This window comes from Mobula hypostoma, chromosome 6 (genome assembly GCF_963921235.1).
Source record: "Mobula hypostoma chromosome 6, sMobHyp1.1, whole genome shotgun sequence".
NCBI classification, from domain to species: Eukaryota; Metazoa; Chordata; class Chondrichthyes; order Myliobatiformes; family Myliobatidae; genus Mobula; species Mobula hypostoma.
In genome coordinates, this window is record NC_086102.1 from 183,459,108 (window position 1) to 183,484,939 (window position 25,832).

The following is a 25,832-nucleotide window of genomic DNA, read 5'->3' on the forward strand; positions in this document are numbered from 1 at the left end:
ACTGTTTATCCAGTTTTGTTCTACCAAACAATACATTGTTTGTTTTTCTTCAAAAGGTTCAAAGTACATTATCAAAATATGTATATCCTGTGATCCATCTCCTTACAGACAGCCATGAAACAAAGAAAGACCATGGAACCTATTCAAAGAAAACATCAAATACCCAGCGCACCCAGAAAATCTAATTGTGCGAACAGCAAAAAGCAATCAATTAACACACACAATATCAAACATCAAACCACAGAGTCCCTGAAAATGGTCCAGGAGTGACAGTCAGTTCAGCTTGGCGCTCTGTCTATGGCTCGGGCCACAGCTGCAGAACCAGTTCTGTGCCAAAGCTCCTCAATCAAAACATACCAACAGCAAAAACAAAGTAACCAGAAACTCTCGGAACATGAACTGAAGTGCTCCAGAACTGACTCCGCGGAGCGTGTCCAGCAACTCATTCAGATGTCAGCAAGGCATTTGATAAGGTACCCCGTGCAAGGCTTATTGAGAAAGTAAGGAGGCATGGGATACAAGGGGACCTTGTTTTGTGGATCCAGAATTGGCTTGCCCACAGAAGACAAAGAGTGGTTGTAGATGGGTCATATTCTGCATGGAGGTCGATGACCAGTGGTGTGCCTCAGGGATCTGCTCTGGGACCCCTACTCTTTATAATTTTTATAAACTACCTGGTTGAGGAAGTGGAGGGATGAGTTAGTAAATTTGCTGATGACACAAAGGTAGGGTGTGTTGTGGATAGTGTGGAGGGCTGTCAGAATTTACAACGGACATTAATAGGATGCAAAACTGGGCTGAGAAGTGGCAGATGGAGTTCAACCCAGTTAAGTGTGAGGTGGTTCATTTTAGTAGGTCAAATATGATGGCAGAGTATAGTATTGATAGTAAGACTCTTGGCAGTGTGGAGGATCAGAGGGATCGTGGGGTCCGAGTCCATAGGACACTCAAAGCAGCTGCACAGGTTGACTCTGTGGTTAAGAAGGCATACGGTGCATTGGCCTTCATCAATCATGAGATTGAGTTTAAGAGCCGAGAGGTAATGTTGCAGCTATATAGGACCCTGGTCAGACCCCACTTGGAGTACTATGCTCAATTCTGGTCGCCTCACTACAGGAAGGACGTGGAAACCATAGAAAGGGTGCAGAGGAGATTTACAAGGATGTTGCCTGGATTGGGGAGCATGCCTTATGAGAATAGGTTGAGTGAACTCGGCCTTTACTCCTTGTAGTGAAGGAGGATGAGAGGTAACCTGGTAGAGTTGTACAAGATAATGAAAGGTACTGATCATGTGGATAGTCAGAGGCTTTTTCCCAGGGCTGAAATGAAATAAGCATAGTTTTAAGGTGCTTGGAAGTAAGTACAGAGGAGATGTCAGGGATAAGTTTTCTTTTTATGCAGAGAGTGGTGAGTGCGTGGAATGGGCTGCCGGCGGCGGTGGTGGAGGCAGAAACAATAGGGTCTTTTGAGAGACTCCTGGATGGATACATGGAGCTTAGAAAAATAGAAGGCTACAGGTAAGCCTAGGTAGTTCTAAGGTAAGGACATGTCCGGCAAAGCTTCATGGGCCGAAGGGCTTGTATTGTGCTATAGGTTTTCTATGTTTCATCAGGTATTAATCATCATTATCATTATATGCTGTATTATATGACATGGCCAATCATGGTCTAATGGCAATGATTGTTCTTGGCCAATTGTTCTATCGAAGTGGTTTGCCATTGCCTTCTTCTGGCAAGTGTCTTTACAAGACGGATGACCCCAGCCACAATCAATACTCTTCAGAGTTTATAAACACATGAAAACCTGCAGATGTTGAAATTCCAAAGCACCACACACTTTTGGAGGAGCTCAGCAGGTCTGGCAGTATCCGTGGAAATGAATAAACAGTTGACGTTTTGGGTTGAGACCCTTCTCAGAGATTACCTGCTGCTACCACGGGTCACATCATCAGGACTTACGATAGGCAACACCTGCTCCCATGGCTGCACGTGACCCTGATCGGGGGGGGGGGGGCAAGGGAGGGGCTGAGCAGCTGCCACACCTTCCCCAAGGGTGACCCGCAGGCTAGCGGAGGGAAGGTGCACCTTACTCCTCCTTTGGTAGAGACATATCGCTACCCCACCATCCAGTTCATCAGGTACATGATTAAATAAGTCGCACGACTGATCATGTCACTCATTAGTCATGTCATTTTGAAACGAAAAGTGCTGCATAGTAGAACTTCAAACTAAACAGTACTAATAACTCAGTAATCTGGGGCAGAAACTCAGCCAGTTCAGTGGCATCTGTTCGACAAAGGAACCGTCAACTCAGAAGATCAAAACCTTGCACCTGGACACAAGTCCTGCTGAAGGGTCTCAACCTGAAACATCCACTGTACATCTTTTCATAGATGCTGCCTGGCCAGCTGAGTTCCTCCTGCATTTTGTGTGTGTTGATCTGAACACGTTGTTCGTTGCTCCAGAATCCAGAATCTGCAGTCTCTTTTGTTTCCAACGTTCTGACAGCTTCTTGGAACTGGACTTGAATAAAAAATACCTCATTGAGCAGAAAAAGAACTTATTATTATTTGTGGAATTTCTGTTTACCACAATCTCTGATTACATAATGGTTGTTGGATTTGTGAATTGCTAAACTGGCTACCCAACAGATTTGTTTGATAAACCACAACAAACTAAAAAACAGAAACATTTCAGAAACTTAAGCCAAAATGGGTCTAATTGAAACTGTTTACTTGCGGTCACACAAGGTTAAAAGTGATTCTAAAATTTTAATAATTCCCGCTGTTACCTTAAGGAATTTGTACGTTCTCCCGTGACCACGTGGGTGTCCTATGGGTGCTCTGGTTTCCTCCCACAGTCCAAAGACATACCAGTTGGCAGGTTAATTGATCATTGTGAATTTTCCCATGATTAGGCTAGGATTAAAGTGGGGGAATGCTAGATAGCATGGCTCAAAGGGCCAGAAAGGCCTACTCTGCACTGTATCTCAATAAAAGAAAATGATTTTTTGATAGGATATAATCTATATAGTTCATCCAGTGAAGGGTCTCACACTTTACCGCAGCACTTCATTTCCATTAATCCAATAATGTTGTAATAAACAGATCAGATGTCTTTGCAACAATTTAAATAAAAGTCTGTCATAACTATATTTGCTTCCTTTGACCAAATTATTTGTAGTTACATTAAAATGAAAAACATTGCCTCTTAGCAACAGGCAAGGTACAGGAGGATTGGAGGATAGCTAATGTTGTTCTGCTGTTTAAGAAAGACTCTGAAAATAAAGCAGGAAATTATAAACAGGTTAGCCTGACATCAATAGTGGGAAAGTTACTGGAAGGTATTCCATAGGACAGGATACATGAGTATTTGGATAGACAGGGATTGATTCAGGACAGTCAGCATGGTTTTGTGCAGGACAGGTCATGTCTAAGTAATCTTACAGAGTTTTTCAAGGAAGTTACCAGGAAAGTGGATGAAGGCAAGGCAGTGGATGCTGTCTACATGGACCTTAGCAAAACATTTGACAAACTCCCTCCTGGGAGGTTGGTCAAGAAGGTTCAGTCGCTTGGCATTCAAGATGAGGTAGTAAATTGGGTTAAACATTGGCTTTGTGGGAGAACCAAGAGAGTGGTAGTAGATGGTTGCCTCTCTAACTGGAGGCCTGTGACTAGTGGCGTGGTGTTGCTGCAGGACCATTTTTGTTTGCCATCTATATCAATGATCTTTCTGATAATGTGATTAACTGAATCAACAAACTTACACGTGACACCGATTAGGGGGTTTAGTGGATAGTGAGGAAGACTATCAGAACTTACAAAGGGATGTGGGCCAGCTGGAGAAATAGGCTGAAAAGAGGATGCTGTCCAAGTTGCATGCCATCTTGGACAATGTCTCCCATCCACTACATAATGTACTGGGTGGGCACAGGAGTACATTCAGCCAGAGGTTCATTCCACCGAGATGCAGCACAGAGCGTCATAGGAAGTCATCAAACTTTACAACTCCTCCCTTGGAGGGTCAGACACCCTGAGCCAATAGGCTGGTCCTGGACTTATTTCCTGGCATAATTCACATATTACTATTTAACTATTTATGGTTTTATTACTATTCAACTATTTATGGTGCAACTGTAACAAAAACCAATTTCCCCCGGGATCAATAAAGTACGACTATGACTATGACTAAAAGTGGCAGATGGAACTTAATGCAGACAAATGCGAGGTGTTGCACTTCGGTCGTACCAACCAGGGCAGTCTTACATTGTGAACAGTAGGGCACTGAGGCGTGTGGTAGAACAAAGGGATGTGCGAATACAGGTCCAATATTCATCGAAAGAGGTGTCAAAGGTAGACAGGGTCATAAAGAAAGCTTTTGGCACTTTGGCCTTCATTAATCAACGTATTGAGCACAGGAGATAAGGTATTATATTGAAATTGTATAAGACATTGGTGAGGCCTATCTTGCAGTTTTGGTCACCCACCTACAGGATAGATGTAAATAAGGTTGAAGGAGTACAGAGAAAATTCACAAGGATGATGCTGGGACTGGAGGACCTGAGTTATATGAAAACTCTGAATAGGTTAGGACTTTATTCCTTGGAATGTAGACTATTGAGAAGAGATTTGATAGGGGTATACAAAATTATGAGGGGAAATGATAGGGTAAATGCAAGCAGGCATTTTTCATTGAGATTGGGTGGAACTACAACTACAGGTCATGGGTTAAGGGTGAAAGGTGAGAAGTTTAAGCAGAACATGAATGGTAGCTTCTTTACTCGAGAGTGGAGGAGTGTGGAACGAGCTGCTAGCTCTGGTGGTGCATACGGGCTTGATTTCAACATTTAAGTGAAATTGGATAGGTACATAGATGAGAGGGGTATGGAGGATTATGGTCCAGTGTACGTCGATGGGAGTAGGCACTTTAAATGGTTTGGTGCTGACTAGATGGGCCGAAATGCCTGCATCTGTGCTGCAGTTTTCTATGACCCTGACTCTATAAAATGGCAGATCAATTTAAATAAAGCAAAGTTATAAACTGTTGCAATTAATTGTTGGCAATTACATATTATTTCAGGATCAGTAAGCACATGGAGACACAAGGGGTTGTAGCTGCTGGAATCTAGAGCAAGTTTTCAACCCAAAACATGGACAGTTCCTTTCCTCTCAGCCTCCATCTCCCTCCCCACCAACAGATGCTGCTTGATCTGCTGAGTTCCTCCAGCAGACTGTTAGTTGCAGTAAAGCAGGGGTTCCCAGTGTGGTGTCCACACAGCCCTCGGTTAATGGTAGGGATCTACAGCATAAACAAGATTGGGAACCCCTGACTAGAATGAGCAACTGTCTGCGAATATAGTAAAAATAAAAGACATATAAAAGACATTCATCATGGGTTGGAGAAGAAAACAAGCACCAAAAAGTTGGCAATGTAAAGTATTAATATTTATATTATTAATATAATGTTTATATTTCTTCTGACATCTTTACTATTGGTCTATCACATCAAAGGTAAACGGAAAACTAATTCCCAACATATTTCTACAAACAAGCAACAATATCGAAACACACTGGTGTCACGTTCTCAAATAAAGATAATAACTGAATCACATTTACCAATTTAAACCATGTATAAAATTAACTTTTATCTTTACCCTTTTATTTAGACTTTTCAGGAGGTGGGATGGAGATACATCTCTACCCAAGGAGGTGTAAGGCACTCCTTCCCTTTTTCCCTCCACTAGCCTGAGGCCACTCTTGGGCAAGGTGTAGTATCTGCTTAACCCACCTTCTCCCCCATCCCCCCCCCCCAAAAAAGGCCATGTGAAGCCCTGGGAGCAGGTGGTGGATGGTCATATGAACAGCTGGTACATATCACAACCTCTGGTTATGTGACCACTGACGCCAGGCAGATAATCTCTGCAGAGTAATGATAATGGCTGGGGTCACCCATCTTATAAAGACACTGCCTAGAAGGCGGCAATGGGAAAGACTTCTGTAGAAAAATTTGCCATGAATGAAGACCATGATCACCCACTTCATAGGCATGTCAATAATGAACGAGCGAAGGGACTCCAATACTAGAGGGGATATGTTTAAGGGGAAAGAAGATAGATTTAAAGGGGACATTATGGGCAGGTCTATGACATGGCACATGGTGGGTATATGGAATGAGATTCAAGATTCAAGATTGTTTAACGTCTAGGGGGTTATCCATCTTGAAAATACAATGCCCAGAAGACAATTGCAAAACACTTCTGTAGAAACATTTGCCAAGAACAATCGTGGTCATGGATTGCCCAGATCATATGGCACGGCACATAATAATGATGATGATGTTGGGCCGAGACCCTTCATCGAGACCGGAAAGGAAGGGGGTAATGAAGAGGAGGGGTGAGGGGAAGAGTACAAGCTGGCAGACTGCCGCCTACTAAATGAATGACTAAAACTTGAGAAATATCAGCTGTAAAATAGTTTTCTTCTTTAAGGCACCGAGCATGAAATCAAGAACTTCTGTGAAAATGCTTGATTTAACAAAGTACATCAGACAAGAACAAAGTATAGAATATTACAACCTTTTTTTTTATTACTTCAAGATAAATATATTAATAACAAAAACTAAGTACTTCTCACCCAACACAAGGATTGTTCTGGTATTTGGGTCCTGTGTATGAGAATGGAGATGTTGGTTTGTCAACAAATGTCCCAAAACCCAGTCGAAAGTTGCTGGTGAGTTTTGCCATCTCTCGTGATAATGTTGTTCCGAGCACTCGGATGTTGTCCAAATCATCTTTCATGGAGAGGGAAAGGTCCATAAGATAGTATAAATCCACCGGATAGTCATCCACCTGCCGAACTTGTATGCGAAATGTGGTCTTGTGGTCTATATACCATGAAAACAACGTTTGTAAGTTTATTCTTTTGGTAGAATCCACAACATCAAGCAAAATTTACTCAAGTTATCAAATTCTTTTAAGTGACAGGGAATGTCAGAGCTTGCAACAGAGCAACGAAATTTCATACAAAGAAATTCTATCTTTTTCAAAATATATTTCTGCTCAGAAGCAAAAGAATAACTAATTCCTATTAAGCTGCCTATTGAAAGAACAACCAAAGCTGGAAAAAAAAAACTAAGTATTACCAAAACTTGTTTTATTGGATAACCTAATTGAAGTCAATGGAATAAATTTTCAGAGGTTTGGTAAAGGCGATGGCCAAGCCTTATGCTTCGCCAGCCAACATTTTTTATATACACAATAGTCTCCACTCAAACAAAATCAGGTCTTAAAAATATTTAAAGCAGAGAGATGTCATAGTCAATGAGGGCCTGAATTCAGACTGTAATTACACACCACACTTGGGGAAATAAATGCTTCCAACTCTGAAGACTTTTCCTTCCTTTTCCTCCCTAAGGAGATTATTATGATCCAAGGGCAGCAAAAAAAAACTTTATTTTAATATGCTTCCTATTCTCAGTTAATATTTTTTAAAATGTATTTATGTAACAAAAATAATCATAAGATGAATGGCACAGTTTTGGGGCTAGTTGATGCCCCTATACGAGGGGTACCCAAACTTATTAGTGTCATGAACCAATACCATTAAGCAAGGGGTCTGTGGGCTTTACCCTAAGCACATGATATTAAACTGAATTATTTTCTCCCATTACGATGTTAACATCATCCGGTCAGTGAATCAGACCTAGCACTTCCTCATTTTCTGCATATCCACTGATACCAAAAGCCACAGATATCAAGAAACAAACTTTTGAAAGCCTGACCGAGTTGAAAATAAAGTGCAGCTTCAAAAATAGAAGTAACCCTCACCATTGAGTAGAATCCAGTGCTTACCAGGTCTTAGATTGAGAGCAATCTTTTGAGGAGTCAGTTGAATGACATCAGATTGAGAATATCCAGATCCCTTACTGCTCAACGGAATGTTTCTTTCTATCCGTGTAGTGCTTTGAGGACTCTCGATAAACTGTTCTTGGCATCCTCTTTTAATCAAGCTTTCTCTAAAGTCACACCTTGACGAGATGCTTCCTCTGCTGCCAAATTCCTGACAGATAAAAGATGGAATGATGATAAAACTGCAATGAACTATATTAAACATAAATTGTTCAAGACGTAAATTCCTCTCTCAAGTAAATGTGACGGATAGAAAACAAACACATTCCCTGTTCTTGTTAAACCATCTCCGGACTACGATTTTGCTAATATTAGATTTCCTTTTAGCCTTACCCCTCTCACACACATTCGACTAAATGCACTTAACTCTTTGAAGAACAGTTTAGTCATTCCAGAAAAAGCTATTCAACTTTCTGAACAGATATAGCTTTCACAAACATGAGAAAGTCAACAGATGAAGGAAATCCAAAGAAAAAAAAACGCTGGAAAAACTCAGCAGGTCAGGCAGCATCTTTGGAGAGAAATAAACAGTTGATGTTTCGGGCCAAGACCCTTCTTCGGGACCAAGAAGGAAGGGAGAGGATGCCAGAATAAAAAGGTGGGGCTAAGAGGATAGAGGGTAGCTGGATAGTGATAGGTGAAGCCAGGTGGGTGGGAAAGATCAAGGGCTAGAGAAGAAAGAATCCAATAGGAGAGTGGACCATAGGAGAAAGGGGAGGAGGAGGGGACCTGGGGGGGGGGGGGGGGAGTAATAGGCAGGTGAGAAGAAATACAAGGTCAAAGTGCAGAACAGAGGAGGGGAGGAATTGTTTAATGGAAGGAGAAATCGATATTCATGCCATCAGGTTGGAGGGCACCCGGACGGAACATAAGGTGCTGCTCCTCATCTTGGAACAAGAGCAGGCCATGGATCAATACATTGGAACTGGAATGGGAATGGGAATGGGAATTAAAATATTTGAACACCTTGAAGTCCCACTTGAGCAGATAGTTTCAGTAGTTTTCAGAAGAGGGAGACAAAAACACTCATTAAACAGAGATGCTTATCAACTCCAAGTGCAATTAGGAGCCAGAGATTCACTTTGATACAGCTCAAGTTTATTGTCAGCCAAAATATAACACATAGTCTGATGCTACAGATCTCTAAAAAGTAATTTAAAATAAACCAAGGTGACAGCCACTATTCATTTTCTGCTTGTGACCCTCTCAATCTTTCATGCCTGTTTCAGTGCGTTTAAATGCTCACCTCCCATGTTGCCAGACCCTATTGTTTGTTTTGCTAACAAAACAAACTGATTTTATCTATAAAGATCTTAACATGACTTCCTCTTTTCCATCACTGTTCGCCCACACAACTTTTTTTTGTGCCTGTCAGAAAAGAGCAGACCTGCTTAAACCTTAATCTCCAGTGACTCAGACATGGTGACAAATGTGGCTTGACCCAAACCCTCACAGTCCTGCTCAGACTCGGTGCAGAAATCAAGGAATTAACTGTTAACTTGCTTCCAGGTGGAACAAGTGGGGGAGGGGAAGGGTAGATGCTTTGCTGCTGCTTGTTTGTGGGGTGGAGGGGACTTCAGTGTTCTAGAATTTTTCTGTCATTCATTCTTCGGGGTTTTCTTTTGTTCATGGATGTTTGTGAAGAGTAAGAATTTCATGTTGTATATTGTGTATTCTCCGATATTAAATTGAACCATTGAACGTCTTAGCATGTTTTCCAGAAAAATTAAATCTGTATCAATAAAAAATGGGCAGGTACTGAATGCAGTTTATGGTTTTATTTCTTCTGAGGTGCTGTTCCTGAGCTCTCAGTTTGTGAAATGTGGACTACTTAGAAATCCTACACAGAAGGGGCAGAATGAAGAGCGAAATCACAATCAAGTCAATCCAACTGGCAGCAATGTGATGCACACATTTATGAAAGCCTGATTTTTTAAAAAAATTAAATCTTTACATAGATAGCAACCATTCCAAATTCAATTAATTATGTATCAAATTCTCACAATGACATTTAACGCTTAAATCATCAAAAGCTGTTATGTACACAGACAACTCAAATTAAATGAAAAACTGAGTTTAGCTTTCCTTCAGAAGCTACAGTATCCTGTACAGCTGTCACGGAACAGCAAAAATAAACCTTTAACTCAATAATTTAAGTAAACACAAATAATGTACAAAGGGATAAAATGCTAGCCAATAATGTTGGCTAGGTTTCAAATTTTAAGTTCTCTTTCAAGTCACAATCAAAAAGCAGTTCTCCGGTGATTTGCAGGATCCCCGGACATTTGTATTGAAATATGGCCTTTAAATCACAACTTGCTATAACAATCCTAGCTCTACCTTCAAAGTTTTAAACATTAATCAGCTCTTTGATTCTGAAGTGCCTTAAAGTCTCGTGTCTGCCAAACAGCCGGAGCTAAGGCCTATTCCATCCATCAAGTGTAAACTGGAAAAATAAATTCCTTGTGTTAGCTTAATTTCTTATTTTGGGAATTAAAAAAACCACACAGTACGTTTTTTTTAAATCTTATAAAGCGATGACTCAGAGCTATTTTCAATTCAATGCTGTTTTGAAAGGATCTCATCCAGAGAAATATTGTGGAACATTAAAAAGATCAGAATAATTCATTGACTTTTTCTCCAAATAAGATCTGGAGTTCAATCGATTAAAATTACCAAGTGTCTCCTAGTGACCTTCCAAAATAAGTCAGACTGCTCGGTGCAGATTTCAGAATTAATTTATAGAAAATCAATTCTTTCCCCACTACAACTGCTTCATAAAACAAGGACATCCAAGTAACGAACATGACATGACTGCATTTGCTGTTAGGTTCCAAAAGTAGAATAGAGAATTAGAAAGTAAAGATTTTAAACAAACCGACCTACAAGTAAGGGCAAACTGCGAAGAGAGGCTCGAATTAAAATGCTTATTTTAAATAGGCCTAAATTGTGAACTAATGAATCTATGGAGAAATTCAGGGAAGTATTTAAAGTGACAAATAACCCCTAAAAAAGCAAAAGGCTCAGTTAGCATAGTTAAGCTGCACAGTCATAAATGAGAGACTGTAAGACCATAAAACAAAGGAGCAGAAGTTGGCCATTCGTCCCATCGAGTCTGCTCCGCCAGTTTATCATGAGCTGATCCATTCTCCCATTTAGTCCCATTCCCCCGCCTTTTCACCATAACCTTTGATGCCCTGGCTACTCAGATACCTATAAATCTCTGCCTTAAATACACCCAATGACTTGGCCTCCACTGCTGCCCGTGGCAACAAATTCCATAGATTCACCACCCTCTGACTAAAAAAATTTCTTCTCGTTTCTGCTCTGAATGGGCGCCCTTCAATCCTTAAGTCATGCCCTCTCGTACTAGACTCCTCCATCATGGGAAACAACTTTGCCACATCTACTCTGTCCATGCCTTTCAACAGAGCTTAGAGAATGTATTTAAGGAAAAGAAAATGCATGTAAACACAAGGTGAAGTTCAAACAAAGCAAAGAGAGTAAAGGATGCAAAAATATGAAACATATTTCCAAGAGTTAAATGCGTTTTTAATAACTTTATTTAGAGGAAGTAACTTCTAAAGCAGAATATGGACCATTACAGCTGCAGACAACCACAACAGATAATATGTAGCAGACTGGCTAAAGGAACACTTTTCACAGCCACGAAAGAGGGAAAACTATCATTAAGAGAATGGAATGTATGAATATGTCAAAGTGAGTTATTTATTTTAAAACATACAAAAATGGAGAACACGATGGGCCTTGAGACCCAAACCTTTAGGATGATGGAACTGTAAGAAAGTCAATTAAAATTAAGATATATTTGTCATAATTCGTTATAATTTTCTAGTCCTTAGATTGGAAATTCTGAAGGGAGGCAGGAAGAAGCCAGATGCCAGCAGTCAATTTACAAATATATGAACTGAAATCTGGGTGGCAAGATGGAGATACGTCTCTACCAAAGGAGGTGTAAGGCACTCCTTCCCTCCACTAGCCTGCAGGTCACCCTTGGGCAAGGTGTAGCACCTGCTTAGCTCCCCCAATCAGGGTCACGTGAAGCTGTGGGAGCAGGTGGTGGATGGTCGTATGAGCAGTTAGTGCATATCACAAGCCCTGGTTATGTGACAACTGACACCAGGAGGACAATCTCTGAAGAGTGTTGATAAAACCATAAGATCATAAGACACAGGAGAGAAATTAGGCCATTTGGCCCATCGAGCCTGCTCTGCCATTCAATCATGGTTGATCCTTTTCTCCCCCTCCTCAGCCCCTCTCCCCAGCCTTCTCCCCTTAATCTTTGATGCCTTGTCCAGTCAAGAACCTATCAGCTCTTCCTTAAATACATCCAATGACCTGGCCTTCATAGCTGCCAGGGGTAATAAATTTCACAAATTCACCACCCTCTGGCTAAAGAGATTTCTCTGCAGCTCTGCTTTAAATGAACGCCCCTCTATCTTCAGCCTGTGCCCTCTTGTCCTAGACTCCCCCACCATGGGAAACATCCTTTCCTCATTTACTCTGTCTAGGCATTTCAACATTCAAAAGGTTTCAATGAATTCCCCCATGCTGGGAGGCATGAAGTGTATGAAGTTACCATAACTAGAGAGAAGGTTCTTGGGAAACTGAAAGGTCTGAAGGTAGATAAGTCACCTGCACCAGATGGTGTATACCCCGGAGGTTTGAAAGTGGGTATTGAAGGCATTGGTAATGATCTTTCAAGAATCACTAGATTCTGGAATGGTTCCGGAAGACTGGTACTTTGCAAATGTCACTCCACTTTCAAGAAGAGACAGAGGCAGAAGAAAGGAAACCATAGGTCTGTTAGTCTGACCTTAGTGGTTAGGAAATGTTGGAGTCAAGTATTAAGGCTGAGGTCTCAGGGTACTTGAAGGCATATGATAAAATAGGCTATAGTCAGCATGGTTTCCTCAAGGGAAGATCTTGCCTAACAAATCCATTGAAATTCTTTGAAAACTAACAAGCAGGATAGACAAAGGAGAATAAGTTGATGTTGTGTACTTTGATTTTCAGAAGGCCTTTGACAAGGTGCCACACATGAGGCTTCTTAACAAGCTATGAGCCCATGCCATTACAGGAAAGATTCTAGCATGATAAAGTAGTGGCTGATTGGCAGAAGGCAAAGAATGGGAATAAAGGGAATCTTTTCTGGCTGGCTGCCGGTAACAAGTGGTGTTCTACAGGGAGTCTGTGTTGGGAATGATTCTTTTTACCTTATATGCATGATGGAATTGACGGCTTTGTTGCAAAGTTTGCAGACGATATGAAGATAGGTGGAGGGGCAGGTAGTTTTGAGGAAGCAGAGACACTACAGAAGGACTTAGACAGATTAGGAGAATGGACAAAGAAAAGGCGGATGTAATACAGTGTCGGGAAGTGTATGGTCAAACACTTTTGGTAGAAGAAGTGAAAGGATTGACTATTTTCTAAATGGAGAGAAAATACAAAAAACAGAGGCGCAAAGAGATTTGGGAGTCCTTGTGCAGGATTCTCGAAATGTTAATTTGCAGATCGAGTCTGTGGTAAAGGCGGCAAATGCAGTATTATCATTCATTTCAAGAGGACTAGGATATAAAACAAGGAAGTAATCTTGAGACTTTATAAAGCACTGGTGAGGCCTCACTTGGAGCAGTTTGGGCCCGTTATCTTAGAAATAATGTGCTGAAACTGGAGAGGATTCAAGGAGGTTCATGAAAATGATTCCAGGATTGAATGGCTTGTCATATGAAGAGCATTCGATGGCTGTGGGCCTGTATTCACCAGAATTCAGTAGAATGAGGGAAGTCCACATTGAAACCTATTGCACGGTGAAAGGGGGTGTGGAGAGGATATTTCCTATGGTGAGAGAGACTAAACCAGAAGACACAGCCTCAGAATAGAGGGGTGTCCTTTTAGAACAGAAATGAGAACGGATTTCTTCAGTCAAAGAGTGGCGAGTCTGTGGAATTCTTTGCCACAGCCTGTGTGGAAGCTAAGTCTTTCTGTATAATTAAGGCAGGGAAATATACATTCTTGATTGGTCAGAGCACGAATGGATATGAGGAGAAGTCAGGAGGTTGGGGCCAAGAAGAAAATCGTATCAGCCATGATGAAATGGCAGAGAAGAGTCAATGGGCCAAATGGCCTAATTCTACTCCCATATCTTATGGAACAGATGCCAGGAGGAAGCTTCTTGCCTTCTTGATCACATTCTTCCACTGACCAAGACAAATCTGATTCTAACCTCAGATCCATATTCCCTCCCGCAATTTATTTAACAAGAATCAATTTAACTCTGCCTTAAAAGTAATCAAAGTTTCTGCTTCTACTGCTCTTTGAGAAATTCCAAAAAACTTATTGTCTCAAAATTGCATCAAAAAGGCAGAATCCATCATTAAAGACCCTCCTCACCCAGGATATGCCCTTTCTCACTGCCACCATCAGGGAGGAGGTACAGGAGCCTGAAGGCACACACTTATTCTCCCCTGCCATCCAATTTCTAAATGGACATTGAACCCACGAACACCACCTCGCTACTTTATCTTTTTTTCCTTTTTCTACTATTTACTTAATTTAACTTTTTTTAGTATTTATACTTCTTACTGTAATTCAGTTTTTATGATGTATTGCACTGTACAGCTGCTGCATAATAAATTTCACAACATATGCCACTGATATTAAACCTGACTGTGATTCTCAGAAAAATTTACGCTTCTCGTCTTCTTCAATGGATGAACCTTTAGTCTGAAACAAAAATCTCTAGTTTTAGATTCTCCCATAAAAGAAGCATCCTTTCTATACACTGTCCAGATCTTGTAAAACATTATGTATTTCAATCAAATCCCCTTGAACTCCTATAAACTCCAACAAAATAAGTCAAGCCTATCCAAACTCTTTATAAGACAACCCCCACCCCATTCCAGGTATCCAGTTACCAGACCCATAACTTTCATTGAGCTGGGTTCCCTAAATAAGACCAATATTCTGGATGTGGTCTCAGAGTCCTCTGTAACTGAAGCACAACATGCAACAGAGACTAGTACTGCACAAGAACAGATGCTTTGGCCCACCATTTCTGCACCATACATAATGCTAATCTAACTAATCACTTCCACCAGCATGTGATCTGTGTCCCTCTCTTCCCTGTCTGTTCACGTGTCTGCTTAAATGCCTCTTAAACATTATGATTATACCACCTCCCTTGGCAACTTATTCAAGGTACCCATCATCTTCTGTACAAAACAGTTGCCTCATAAATCTTCTTAAGCTTTCCCTTCTTATCTTAAACCTATGCCCTCAAACACTTGATATTACCATCCTGGGTAAAGACTATCTGTTCTATCTATGCTTATATATTTCTATCATGTCACCCTTTCTACTGGAAACAATCTCTCCGCAACTTCAAGCAAACCCTCTTCTGCATTCTCTCCAAAAACTCCTAATTCTTTCTCATAATGTGGCAACACATTGCTCCAAATCTGGCCTAACTGAAGTTGTATACAGCTACTCAATTTACAATGCCCCAACCTATGAAGGCAGTCTTGCCAAAAACCTTTACCACTCTGTCCATGAGTATTATCACTCTCAGGGAACAGGTTATCTATGATTGGCAATTTGAAGAACTTCTACTGGGACCAGAGAAAATCACGTGGAAGGTATTCAAGAATGTTGAAAATTTTATTAGCAACTACAGAACACCAAACTAAGTGCAGCTGGCTGACAAGATGCTTCAAGAATACAAAACCATGAAGTGCAACTTGTCATGAAAGATTCATTTTCTGCATTCCCAATTAGACTTCTTCCCTGCATATCTTGACACAGTCAGTGATGAGCATGGTGGAAGGTTTCACCAGGACATTGTGGTCATGGAGAAATGGTATCAGGGCAACTGGAATCCACCAATACTGGCTGTGGACTTGCATCCCACGATCCCTCAGTACATCAGTGCTCATAAGGGCCTGCCATTTACGGTTTATTTTTCTCTAGCATTTGACCCCTTTACATTTCTATTTAATTCCACTTGAAATAAACAAAAGCATTCTGCAAAGATTTCCTAATTACTTGCTGTATAAGCATTTTAACTTCTTGTAAGCCGTGCGCTGGGACACACAGATTGCTTGGTATCTCAGATATCTGTAATCTCACCACAATGCTTCTATTATTGTGGGCTGAACATACTGTTCTACGTTCTATCAAGATCAACTATTTCACATTTTTCCCTCCTTTTATTACTTCTCCCGGATCCCCTCCTTCCTCCCTTTCTCTAATGGTCCACTCTCCTCTCCCATCGATTCTTTCTCTACCCCTTGACCACTCCCACCCACCTAGCTTCACCTATCACTTTCCTGCTAGCCACTCACCCCTTCCCATCTTTTTATTCTGACACCTTCCCCCTTACTTCCCAGTTCTGAAGAAGGGTCTCAGCCCAAAGCATCGACTGTATATTCCTCTCCATAGATGCAGCCTGACCTGCTGAGTTCCTCCAGCATTTTGCATGCATTGCTCTGGATTTCCAGCATCGATGGACTTTTGTCATGTTTGTGATTAGACTCCACTTACCAGACCGTTGCCTGACTCACGTAATGTATCAATATCCCTGTGTAACTATGATATCCTCATTGTTACTTACTTTCCTACCTATCTTAGTATCATCAGTAAATTCAACAACCATTGATCATTTAATCAAAGGCAGCTATATTTTAAAGGTGGATATGCCAGTCCCGATTGCTAGGGTACACTTCTTGTTACATCTTGTCAACATGTATCAATGTGTGTTACATCATATGCCAAAAGTTTTCATTTTCCAGAATAAACTTTGACGCTGGCATATTATCAACTGCATTCTGAACATCCTCCTGTATACACAATTCCCGTCAATCCAAAGTACTTGCTTAACGCTAATTCAGGAAATGGAGACAGATTATAATGGTGCATTTGGACAAGCATCAATCAATGAATGAGGAGGAGGGTGGATTCTGGCCAAGCAAATCCAAACAAATACTTTGAAGAGACTGCTAACAAGACAAAAGAAGAAACCTCCATGCAGAATTTTGCCTAAACGGACTCAAGGCATTTTTATAATCAAATTCCATATTGATATGGAAGAAGATGGCACCAGCGACTACCAGCGATATCCTGCAGACAGTTCACAGAGCTACCTCCTTTACTTCCATGTACTTTCAAAGATAAATCTACTACTCAGCTGCCTTCGACTGGAACCTGGGAGTTATGTTTTGATAGTTTGTTTTTGGGCTGATCGAGCGATCTGGCACTTCGCTGACTCCAAGAGAGTTCAGTGAGGTTTGGAGTGGATGGCGTGGCCGGGAGGCCAGGAAACCGGCCCCTTATCGACTCTATTTCTCACCGATCTCGCTGATTAAAGCGTCGAGTAAGATTGAAATCAATGAGCATGAGAGCAGAAAGCGAATGTTCAGTGCTCTCTCTCCCTTATCCTAGATTGCTGTTGCTGGAGTCGTGGGTTTAATCAGCATGGTTTGAGGACTATGTAGTTAAAGGACTTCAAGGATTGACGGTGGATATGCAATGGCAAGCATTTAAAGGTTGCATGGATGAACTACAACAATTGTTCATCCCAGTTTGGCAAAAGAATAAATCAAGGAAGGTAGTGCACCCGTGGCTGACAAGAGAAATTAGGGATAGTATCAATTCCAAAGAAGTAGCATACAAATTAGCCAGAGAAAGTGGCTCACCTGAGGACTGGGAGAAATTCAGAGTTCAGCAGAGGAGGACAAAGGGCTTAATTAGGAAGGGGAAAAAAGATTATGAGAGAAAACTGGCGGGGAACATAAAAACGGACTGTAAAAACAGACTATAGATATGTAAAAAGGAAAAGACTGGTAAAGACAAATGTAGGTCCCCTACAGACAGAAACAGGTGAATTGATTATGGGGAGCAAGGACATGGCAGACCAATTGAATAATTACTTTGGTTCTGACTTCACTAAGGAGGACATAAATAATCTTCCAGAAATAGTAAGGGACAGAGGGTCCAGTGAGATGGAGGAACTGAGTGAAATACATGTTAGTAGGGAAGTGGTGTTAGGTAAATTGAAGGGATTGAAGGCAGATAAATCCCCAGGGCCAGATGGTCTGCATCCCAGAGTGCTTAAGGAAGTAGCCCAAGAAATAGTGGATGCATTAGTGATAATTTTTCAAAACTCGTTAGATTCTGGACCAGTTCCTGAGGATTGGAGGGTGGCTAATGTAACCCCACTTTTTAAAAAAGGAGGGAGAGAGAAACCGGGGAATTATAGACCGGTTAGCCTAACGTCGGTGGTGGGGAAACTGCTGGAGTCAGTTATCAAGGATGTGATAACAGCACATTTGGAAAGCGGTGAAATGATCGGACAAAGTCAGCATGGATTTGTGAAAGGAAAATCATGTCTGACGAATCTCATAGAATTTTTTGAGGATGTAACTAGTAGAGTGGATAGGGGAGAACCAGTGGATGTGGTATATTTGGATTTTCAAAAGGCTTTTGACAAGGTCCCACACAGGAGATTAGTGTGCAAACTTAAAGCACACGGTATTGGGGGTAAGGTATTGGTGTGGGTGGAGAATTGGTTAGCAGACAGGAAGCAAAGAGTGGGAATAAACGGGACCTTTTCAGAATGGCAGGCCGTGACTGGTGGGGTACCGCAAGGCTCAGTGCTGGGACCCCAGTTGTTTACAATATATATTAATGACTTGGATGAGGGAATTAAATGCAGCATCTCCAAGTTTGCGGATGACACGAAGCTGGGTGGCAGTGTTAGCAGTGAGGAGGATGCTAAGAGGATGCAGGGTGACTTGGATAGGTTGGGTGAGTGGGCAAACTCATGGCAGATGCAATTTAATGTGGATAAATGTGAAGTTATCCACTTTGGTGGCAAAAATAGGAAAACAGATTATTATCTGAATGGTGGCCGATTAGGAAAAGGGGAGGTGCAACGAGACCTGGGTGTCATTATACACCAGTCATTGAAAGTGGGCATGCAGGTACAGCAGGCAGTGAAAAAGGCAAATGGTATGCTGGCATTTATAGCGAGAGGATTCAAGTACAGGAGCAGGGAGGTACTACTGCAGTTGTACAAGGCCTTGGTGAGACCACATCTGGAGTATTGTGTGCAGTTTTGGTCCCCTAACCTGAGGAAAGACATCTTTGCCACAAAGGGAGCCACAAAGGGAGTACAAAGGAGGTTCACCAGATTGATTCCTGGGACGGCAGGACTTTCATATGAAGAAAGACTGGATGAACTGGGCTTGTATTCGTTGGAATTTAGAAGATTGAGGGGGGATCTGATTGAAACGTATAAGATCCTAAAGGGATTGGACAGGCTAGATGCAGGAAGATTGTTCCCGATGTTGGGGAAGTCCAGAACGAGGGGTCACAGTTTGAGGATAGAGGGGAAGCCTTTTAGGACCGAGATTAAGAAAAACTTCTTCACACAGAGAGTGGTGAATCTGTGGAATTCTCTGCCACAGGAAACAGTTGAGGCCAGTTCATTGGCTATGTTTAAGAGGGAGTTAGATATGGCCCTTGTGGCTACAGGGGTCAGGGGGTATGGAGGGAAGGCTGGGGCGGGGTTCTGAGTTGGATGATCAGCCATGATCATAATAAATGGCGGTGCAGGCTCGAAGGGCCGAATGGCCTACTCCTGCACCTATTTTCTATGTTTCTATGTTTCATGTAATATGTGTTCCTGGCTTCTGGTTATTCCTTTTTCAATGATATTTTGAGCGACTTTGATCAGTGCAGTCAGTCTCTGCAGCCTGTAGTAACTGAGCTAAACTGAACACTCCTGGACTATTTCAAAGACTCTGTGGTTTTATGATTTATATTCTGTGTGTTTTTCACCTTTTTTTGCCATTTGCATGATTGTTTTTTTTGAGAATTGGGTGCTTGATGTTTTCTTTGAATGGGTTCCATGGGGTTTCTCTGTTTTGTAGTTGCCTGTGGGCACGTGACCAAGTGGTTAAGGCATTGGACTAGCGACCTGAAGGTCGTGAGTTCGAGCCCCAGCCGAGGCAGCGTGTTGTGTCCTTGAGTAAGGCACTTAATCACACATTGCTCTGTGATGACACTGGTGCCAACCTGTATGGGTCCTAATGCCCTTCCCTTGGACAACATCGGTGTCATGGAGAGGGGAGACTTGCAGCATGGGCAACTGCTGGTCTTCCACACAACCTTGCCCAGGCCTGCGCCCTGGAGAGTGAAGACTTTCCAGGTGCAGTTCCATGGTCCCGCAAGACTAACAGATGCCTGTACTTTACTAGCTGCCTGTAGGAAGACGAATCTCCGGATACAAACTCGTACTGCATACAAACTTTGACAGTAAGTATACTTTCAATCTTTAAAAGAAACATAAGAAATACAGCACTGCACTTTACAGTACATAATCAAATGATGCAAGTGGATAACTGGTTACTCAGATTGTTGGCTTAGAAGCGAGCAATCAAAAGTCATTACAAGGAATTCTTGAGTTCCATCTGGACATGTGGATGGAACAAAGGCAGTCCCACTCAACCCAAGCGGTTAAGGAAGATCCTGTACTGAACCATGTCACGCACTGCAGACATGTTTAGAATGACGAAAGACTGTTCATTGCAATCCCATTCACAAAGAATGTTACAAAATCTTGGAAATGGGAATAAACTCAAAGACATTCAATGAATTTGGAAACTAAGTTCAGAGCAGGGGAAGTGGTTTATAAGAACAATGGATATAAAAAGATGAAATGACTAGGATTGAGGAAGCAGGTGCTGTGGGAAGAGAAATTAGTCAACATTTCAGGTCAAGTATCTTCATCAGAACTGGCAAAGCATCTTCAGACTGAAACATCCTCACCCTTCCCAGAGATGCAGCCTGACCTACTGAGTTTTTTGCAACATTTTCTATTTTTGTTCCACTTTTCCAACATTGGCATTTTATTAATTGTCACTCATCGACAGAATGCCATCACAGAGAGTATGGTGGGAGATATCAGAGAAACTGGAAATAGTTTCTCTAAGGTTTCTGACATTGGTACTGACATTGGAGAGGGCTCAAAGGAGGCTCAAAATAATGATTCTAGGATTGAAAGCTTGTCATATCAGGTGTGTTTGATGGCTCTGGGCCTCTGCTCACTGTATTTCAGAAGAATGAGGGCTGACTTCATCGAAACCTGTCGAATGGTGAAAGGCCTCGATAGGGTGGATGCGGAGAGGATGCTTCCTATGGTGGGGGAGTCTAAGACCACAGGACACAGCTTCAGAATAGAGGGACGTCCTTTTAGAACAGAGATGAGAATGAATTTCTTTAGCCAGAGAGTGGTGAATCTGTGGAATTCGTTGCCACAAGTGGCTGTGGAGGCCAAATCTTCGGGTATACTTAAACCTGAGGATGATGGATCCTTGATTAGCCAGGGCATGAAAGGATATGGGGAAAAGACAGGAGATTGTGGCTGAGGGAGAAAATTGATCAGCCATGATGGGTTAATTCCGCTTTATATTATGGTCTTTAAGTCACAGTCTGAACTTGGACTACAACAGGTACAAAATTTTATGGGAGGGAGTGGAGGTGGGAGCAAGGGTGGCAAGAGGGAGCTGCGGGCAAATTTTGCCAATGACAAGAATCCAGGAATAAAAGTACAGAAAATAAAACACAGAAGTTGGAAAGCATTAAGCAGAGAGAATATATTTGCCTCTGCTTGATGTTAAGTCCACACTGTCTGCTGACATATTATCCACAGTTCTACACACTCATAAGGTCAGCCTTGTATCACTGGGAGTGTTGATAAAAATAACATCTTCTTCTGGAGCCCTCTCCTGTGGTGTCTGGTCAACCCTGTTTGCCAATGAGAGAACTTCACTTGTTGAGCTGGCAAGTGGTGCAATATCAAAAGCTGATGTGCAGCAAAAGCAGACGTTGGGGTTCAGATTAGGAACACCTGGAATCCAGAGTATGTGTTCGGAATGTGGGTTGCTATGCAGCGAGAGTGCTCGTATGCTTCAGCTTGCTTTGACGGGAGGGTGCGATTGACTGTTTTACATTACAACCTCAGTACCATTCAGCAGCCTTAATAGTATCCATACTGTTCCAAAGTGTGGGAAATAGCAGAGGGGAGGGGGAGGGATTTTCTTTTTTAACCAGAATAAGCAATCAATATTTACGCCATCAGGTTGGAAGCTACCCAGACAGAATATAAGGTCTTGCTCCTCCACCCTAAGGTGGCCTCATCATGGCACAAGAGGAGGCCATGGACACATATGTCACAACAGGAATGGGATTCCAATATCGTCCAACAGTGAAAAGAGGAATTGTGGAAAAACAAAAGGATTTAGACATGCATGTATCGAAAAAAGTTATTAAATTGTTTAATGAAATATTGTCTTTATCTCAAAGTGATTGCAAAAAAAAATGTTTGATTTGTCAGAACAAATCAAATCCCACCTGAAGCACTGTCACAACTAGGAAGCATAATCTTACAATTATTGCTTAGTCACTGAAAACAGGGAGCAGCTTTTCACACAAGGGAGGGAGAACTCTGGAACCCATTTGCACAAGTGGCAGCGGATGGAAGCTTTAAAGAATTTGTCAAAGATTGATAGAATGTGGAGAGGATGTTTCCTGTGGTAAGGGAGTCTAAGACCAGAGGACACTGCCTCAAAATAGAAGAGCGTCCTTTTAGAATGGAGATGAGGAGGAATTTCTTTAGCCCGAGAGTGGTGAATCTCTGGAATTCATTGCCACAGGTGGCTGTGCAGGTGAAGTTTAGATGAATATTTAAACCAGAGGATAACGGATTCTTGATTAGTCAGGGCATGAAAGGATACGGGAAGAAGGCAAGAGATTGGGGCTGAAAGGGAAAATGGATCAGCCACACAAAAACGGCAAAGCAGACTTGATAGGCCAAATGATTTAACTCTGCTCCTGTATCTTATGGTCTAATGTTGATAGACAAATATTTTAAGGGCTAGACAACAGCTATGTGGAAATCAACTACAAAATATCCTTGATCGAGTTTTAAAGAATTCCCTCCTTCTCCTCTTTCTCCAAGAGGAACACAACCTCATTGTGGTTTGGATGCTTGTGTGCTTCAATGACCCAACAGCTACATTAGCTAGAGTCAGGGCTATATGCTTTGGCTCTTAACAGGGTCACCTATGCCAAATAGGTCAAAGGGCAGAGGCCAGACTAAGAGTGGTCTACCAGTCCAACAGGTTCGAGGGTTCAGCTCAGGGCTACCAACCCTGACTGGTAAAACAACAATGTTACAGAAACAACAATGAAGAATCCTTCTACATCTGAGTGTGACAGTATTCCTGAGTCTCCACCCAGGACTTGCATGACTGACAGTGGTGAAAACAAACACAATAAAGGAAACCCTGAACACTGTCAGAGATGGAGGACCTTCATTGTTGACCTAACCACCAGCAGTGTAACAGGCAATGATTCTTTACTTCTCTTGCATTACCACAAAGGGCCAAGTAACTTACTGGTGGTCTCAAAGTTCAAAGTGTGTATACTATATACAGAACCTCAAAATTCATCTCCTTACAGGCAGCCACTTAGAAACCAAAAAGATCCCATTTAAAAAAAAGAGCAAATACCCAATGTGCAGAGAGAAAAAAACAAATGGTGCAAACAATAAAAGCAAGCAAACGACTGAAGTTCTGCTGACTAGTGGGGACTTAACTATCCGAGAACAATCCATTGACTGAATCATCAGCATTTTAAACCAGGGTGGCAAACATCTACAAGCTTGTACTAACAAATTTGAAACTGCTTGCCGTCAGATTTGGAATTTGTGCACACAAGTTGAATTCATTGGTAGCTTCATCAGCAGGTTTCAAGTTGAGACCCGATTGCTTCCTCACAGGTAGTTGATAATACAGTACAGTACATCAGTATAAAATATGGCGGACCTTAACATCATATTTCCTCATCCTCACTTTATGTTATCACTTAAACCATACATATTTGAATTTACAGTTTAAGCAGATCTTAGAAAATAGATAGATCACAGAGTGGATGTGTTAGTATTACAATACAGCGTCAAGAAAATATAGTTAGATGAAATTGGGCTATTTCAACCACAACATTGGGGATGCAATAAAAGTCATACATTTTCCACTCTCATCTTAAAGTCTCTGCTCTTCCCCCACAATGCAAAGTGGCTGTGAACTCTTCCTTTGCAACCAAACCTTCCTAACTAATGGCGTTAATGTAGTGTCTTTATCGCGAAGAAGCGGCAAATGTGCACCGTCAGGTCCCAGGGTAAAATGGACGCATAGATATGAAGTGTCCAGAGATTCGTTCTTGTTTTCAGTCACACATTCAACTTCCTTAGCCAGACAGTGCATTACATACCAACGGAGTCGACTCTAAATACTGAACTGTATGCCAATGTTTTTGTTTCTTTTTTTTTCTTTCTCCAACCCCTCTTCCCCACAAGCACAGGACAAATGATAAAACATCTGAATTAACCATAAAAGGCACAAATGAACTACTTTAATCTGAAGTCAATCTGAACTTTCCAACAAGTAGCTCAACTGAATGATAAATATTTTTCGATAATTGCGAGTTTAAGTTTGCCGAGTACCCTACCTCTTTAACACACCAGCCACAGGCAGGATGAATAAGCAAACACTCTTTGCAGGAGGTAGCACGTCCACTTGTACAAATATTGAGCCCTTCGATTTAAATAGAGAAAGTTGTTATTTTCCAGGCGTAAACATCGAATCGCGCCTCACCTACCACGCACTGGAGGTTCGACAAAGTAAATGCGACATAGTTAACCTCACCAACAATGTATACAAGCCAGGCTCTTGACATAACTAGGATTTACTAAGTACACCAACAGGAAACTTTGCTCAAGGACAACTTACCGCAAACATCTTGCATGAACAGACAAAAGCCAGGATAGAACAAAAACAAATAATTTAAAATTTTCCTCTTGAGCATGGCTTTTCGCATTTCTGCCAATCGTGAGTATTCAGAACATGTCCTTTCCACTCGCTCCCCCGATCTGATCAGCTCCGAAGCCGAGAATCAACAACACTAGGAAGTTTGACTGCAATAATCACGGTTGCGCCGTGGACTCGAACATTTGGAGACCGCCGCTTTCCCTACAATCCCTGGCACAGACGCAGTCTCGAAAACCCATTCTGCGGTCGGGCCGAGCTGGGCTGGAGAGCGCCGACCAGTGCCCGATGTCCGGCTCCCGCAAGCAGCCTTCACACCAAACCACCAAGTTCACACCAGCTCCTGCCTTCTCTCTCTTCGCTTCACTGCTCTCCAGGGATCGAGCTTTGCATGGCTCGAAGTCAACTCGGAGCAACAACTTTGCTTATCCAGTTTCCACACATATTTACAACCACAGCCGGTTCCCCAGCGACCGCCTCCACAGTTGCCACCAGAGCCACCCGGTTTACGCCAACGCGACCCCCACGCAACAGCCCGACAGCTCCGGCCTTTGCCCCGCCTCCTATACCTTGCCGACCAATCGAATCCTGCCTCTGACACTTCGAGCCAATCAGCGTGACACAACAAATTAACCCTTTCAGTTCATCGGCCCCCTTCCCTCAAGGTGCGCCTTGGCAAACTATACCTTGGAACAAAAAGTGATCGATAAATGCAAGTTTACGCTAACATGGTTCTTAAGCTAATGACTGTTGCGTGGATTTAAAACTTAATACAGGCAGTATTGTTACACACAAAACGCTGGAGGAACTCAACAGGTCAGGCAGCACAGATGGAAATGCCTACACCGTCGACGTTTCGTTCCGAGACTATTCATTTAGAACATTTTTTAAAAAGTGTCTTGCAAACCTAATACTAGACGTAATAATTCTTACCCAAGCTCTCCTTCAACCCGATCCCACAATATTAGTTATAATCTAAAGAAGATCGACGCTGACACTGTAAAGGGCCTCAAAAAGGAA

The 25,832-nt window shown here is 42.0% G+C and overlaps 1 protein-coding gene across 1 annotated transcript in view; it reads right to left on the bottom strand.

Annotated features, from left to right (window-relative positions):
- Positions 1–25,359, bottom strand: part of itgb5 (integrin, beta 5) — a 135,244-nt gene extending 109,885 nt beyond the window's left edge. Inside the window, exons 1-4 of the mRNA XM_063052418.1 lie at positions 24,777–25,359; positions 24,496–24,581; positions 7,849–8,056; positions 6,632–6,881 (exon numbers count right to left, since the gene is read on the bottom strand). Coding sequence (XP_062908488.1) covers positions 6,632–6,881; positions 7,849–8,056; positions 24,496–24,581; positions 24,777–24,864 — 632 coding nt within the window. The 5' untranslated portion in view covers positions 24,865–25,359. The remainder of the gene's footprint in view (positions 1–6,631; positions 6,882–7,848; positions 8,057–24,495; positions 24,582–24,776) is intronic.
- Between the last annotated feature and the right edge of the window lie 473 nt (positions 25,360–25,832).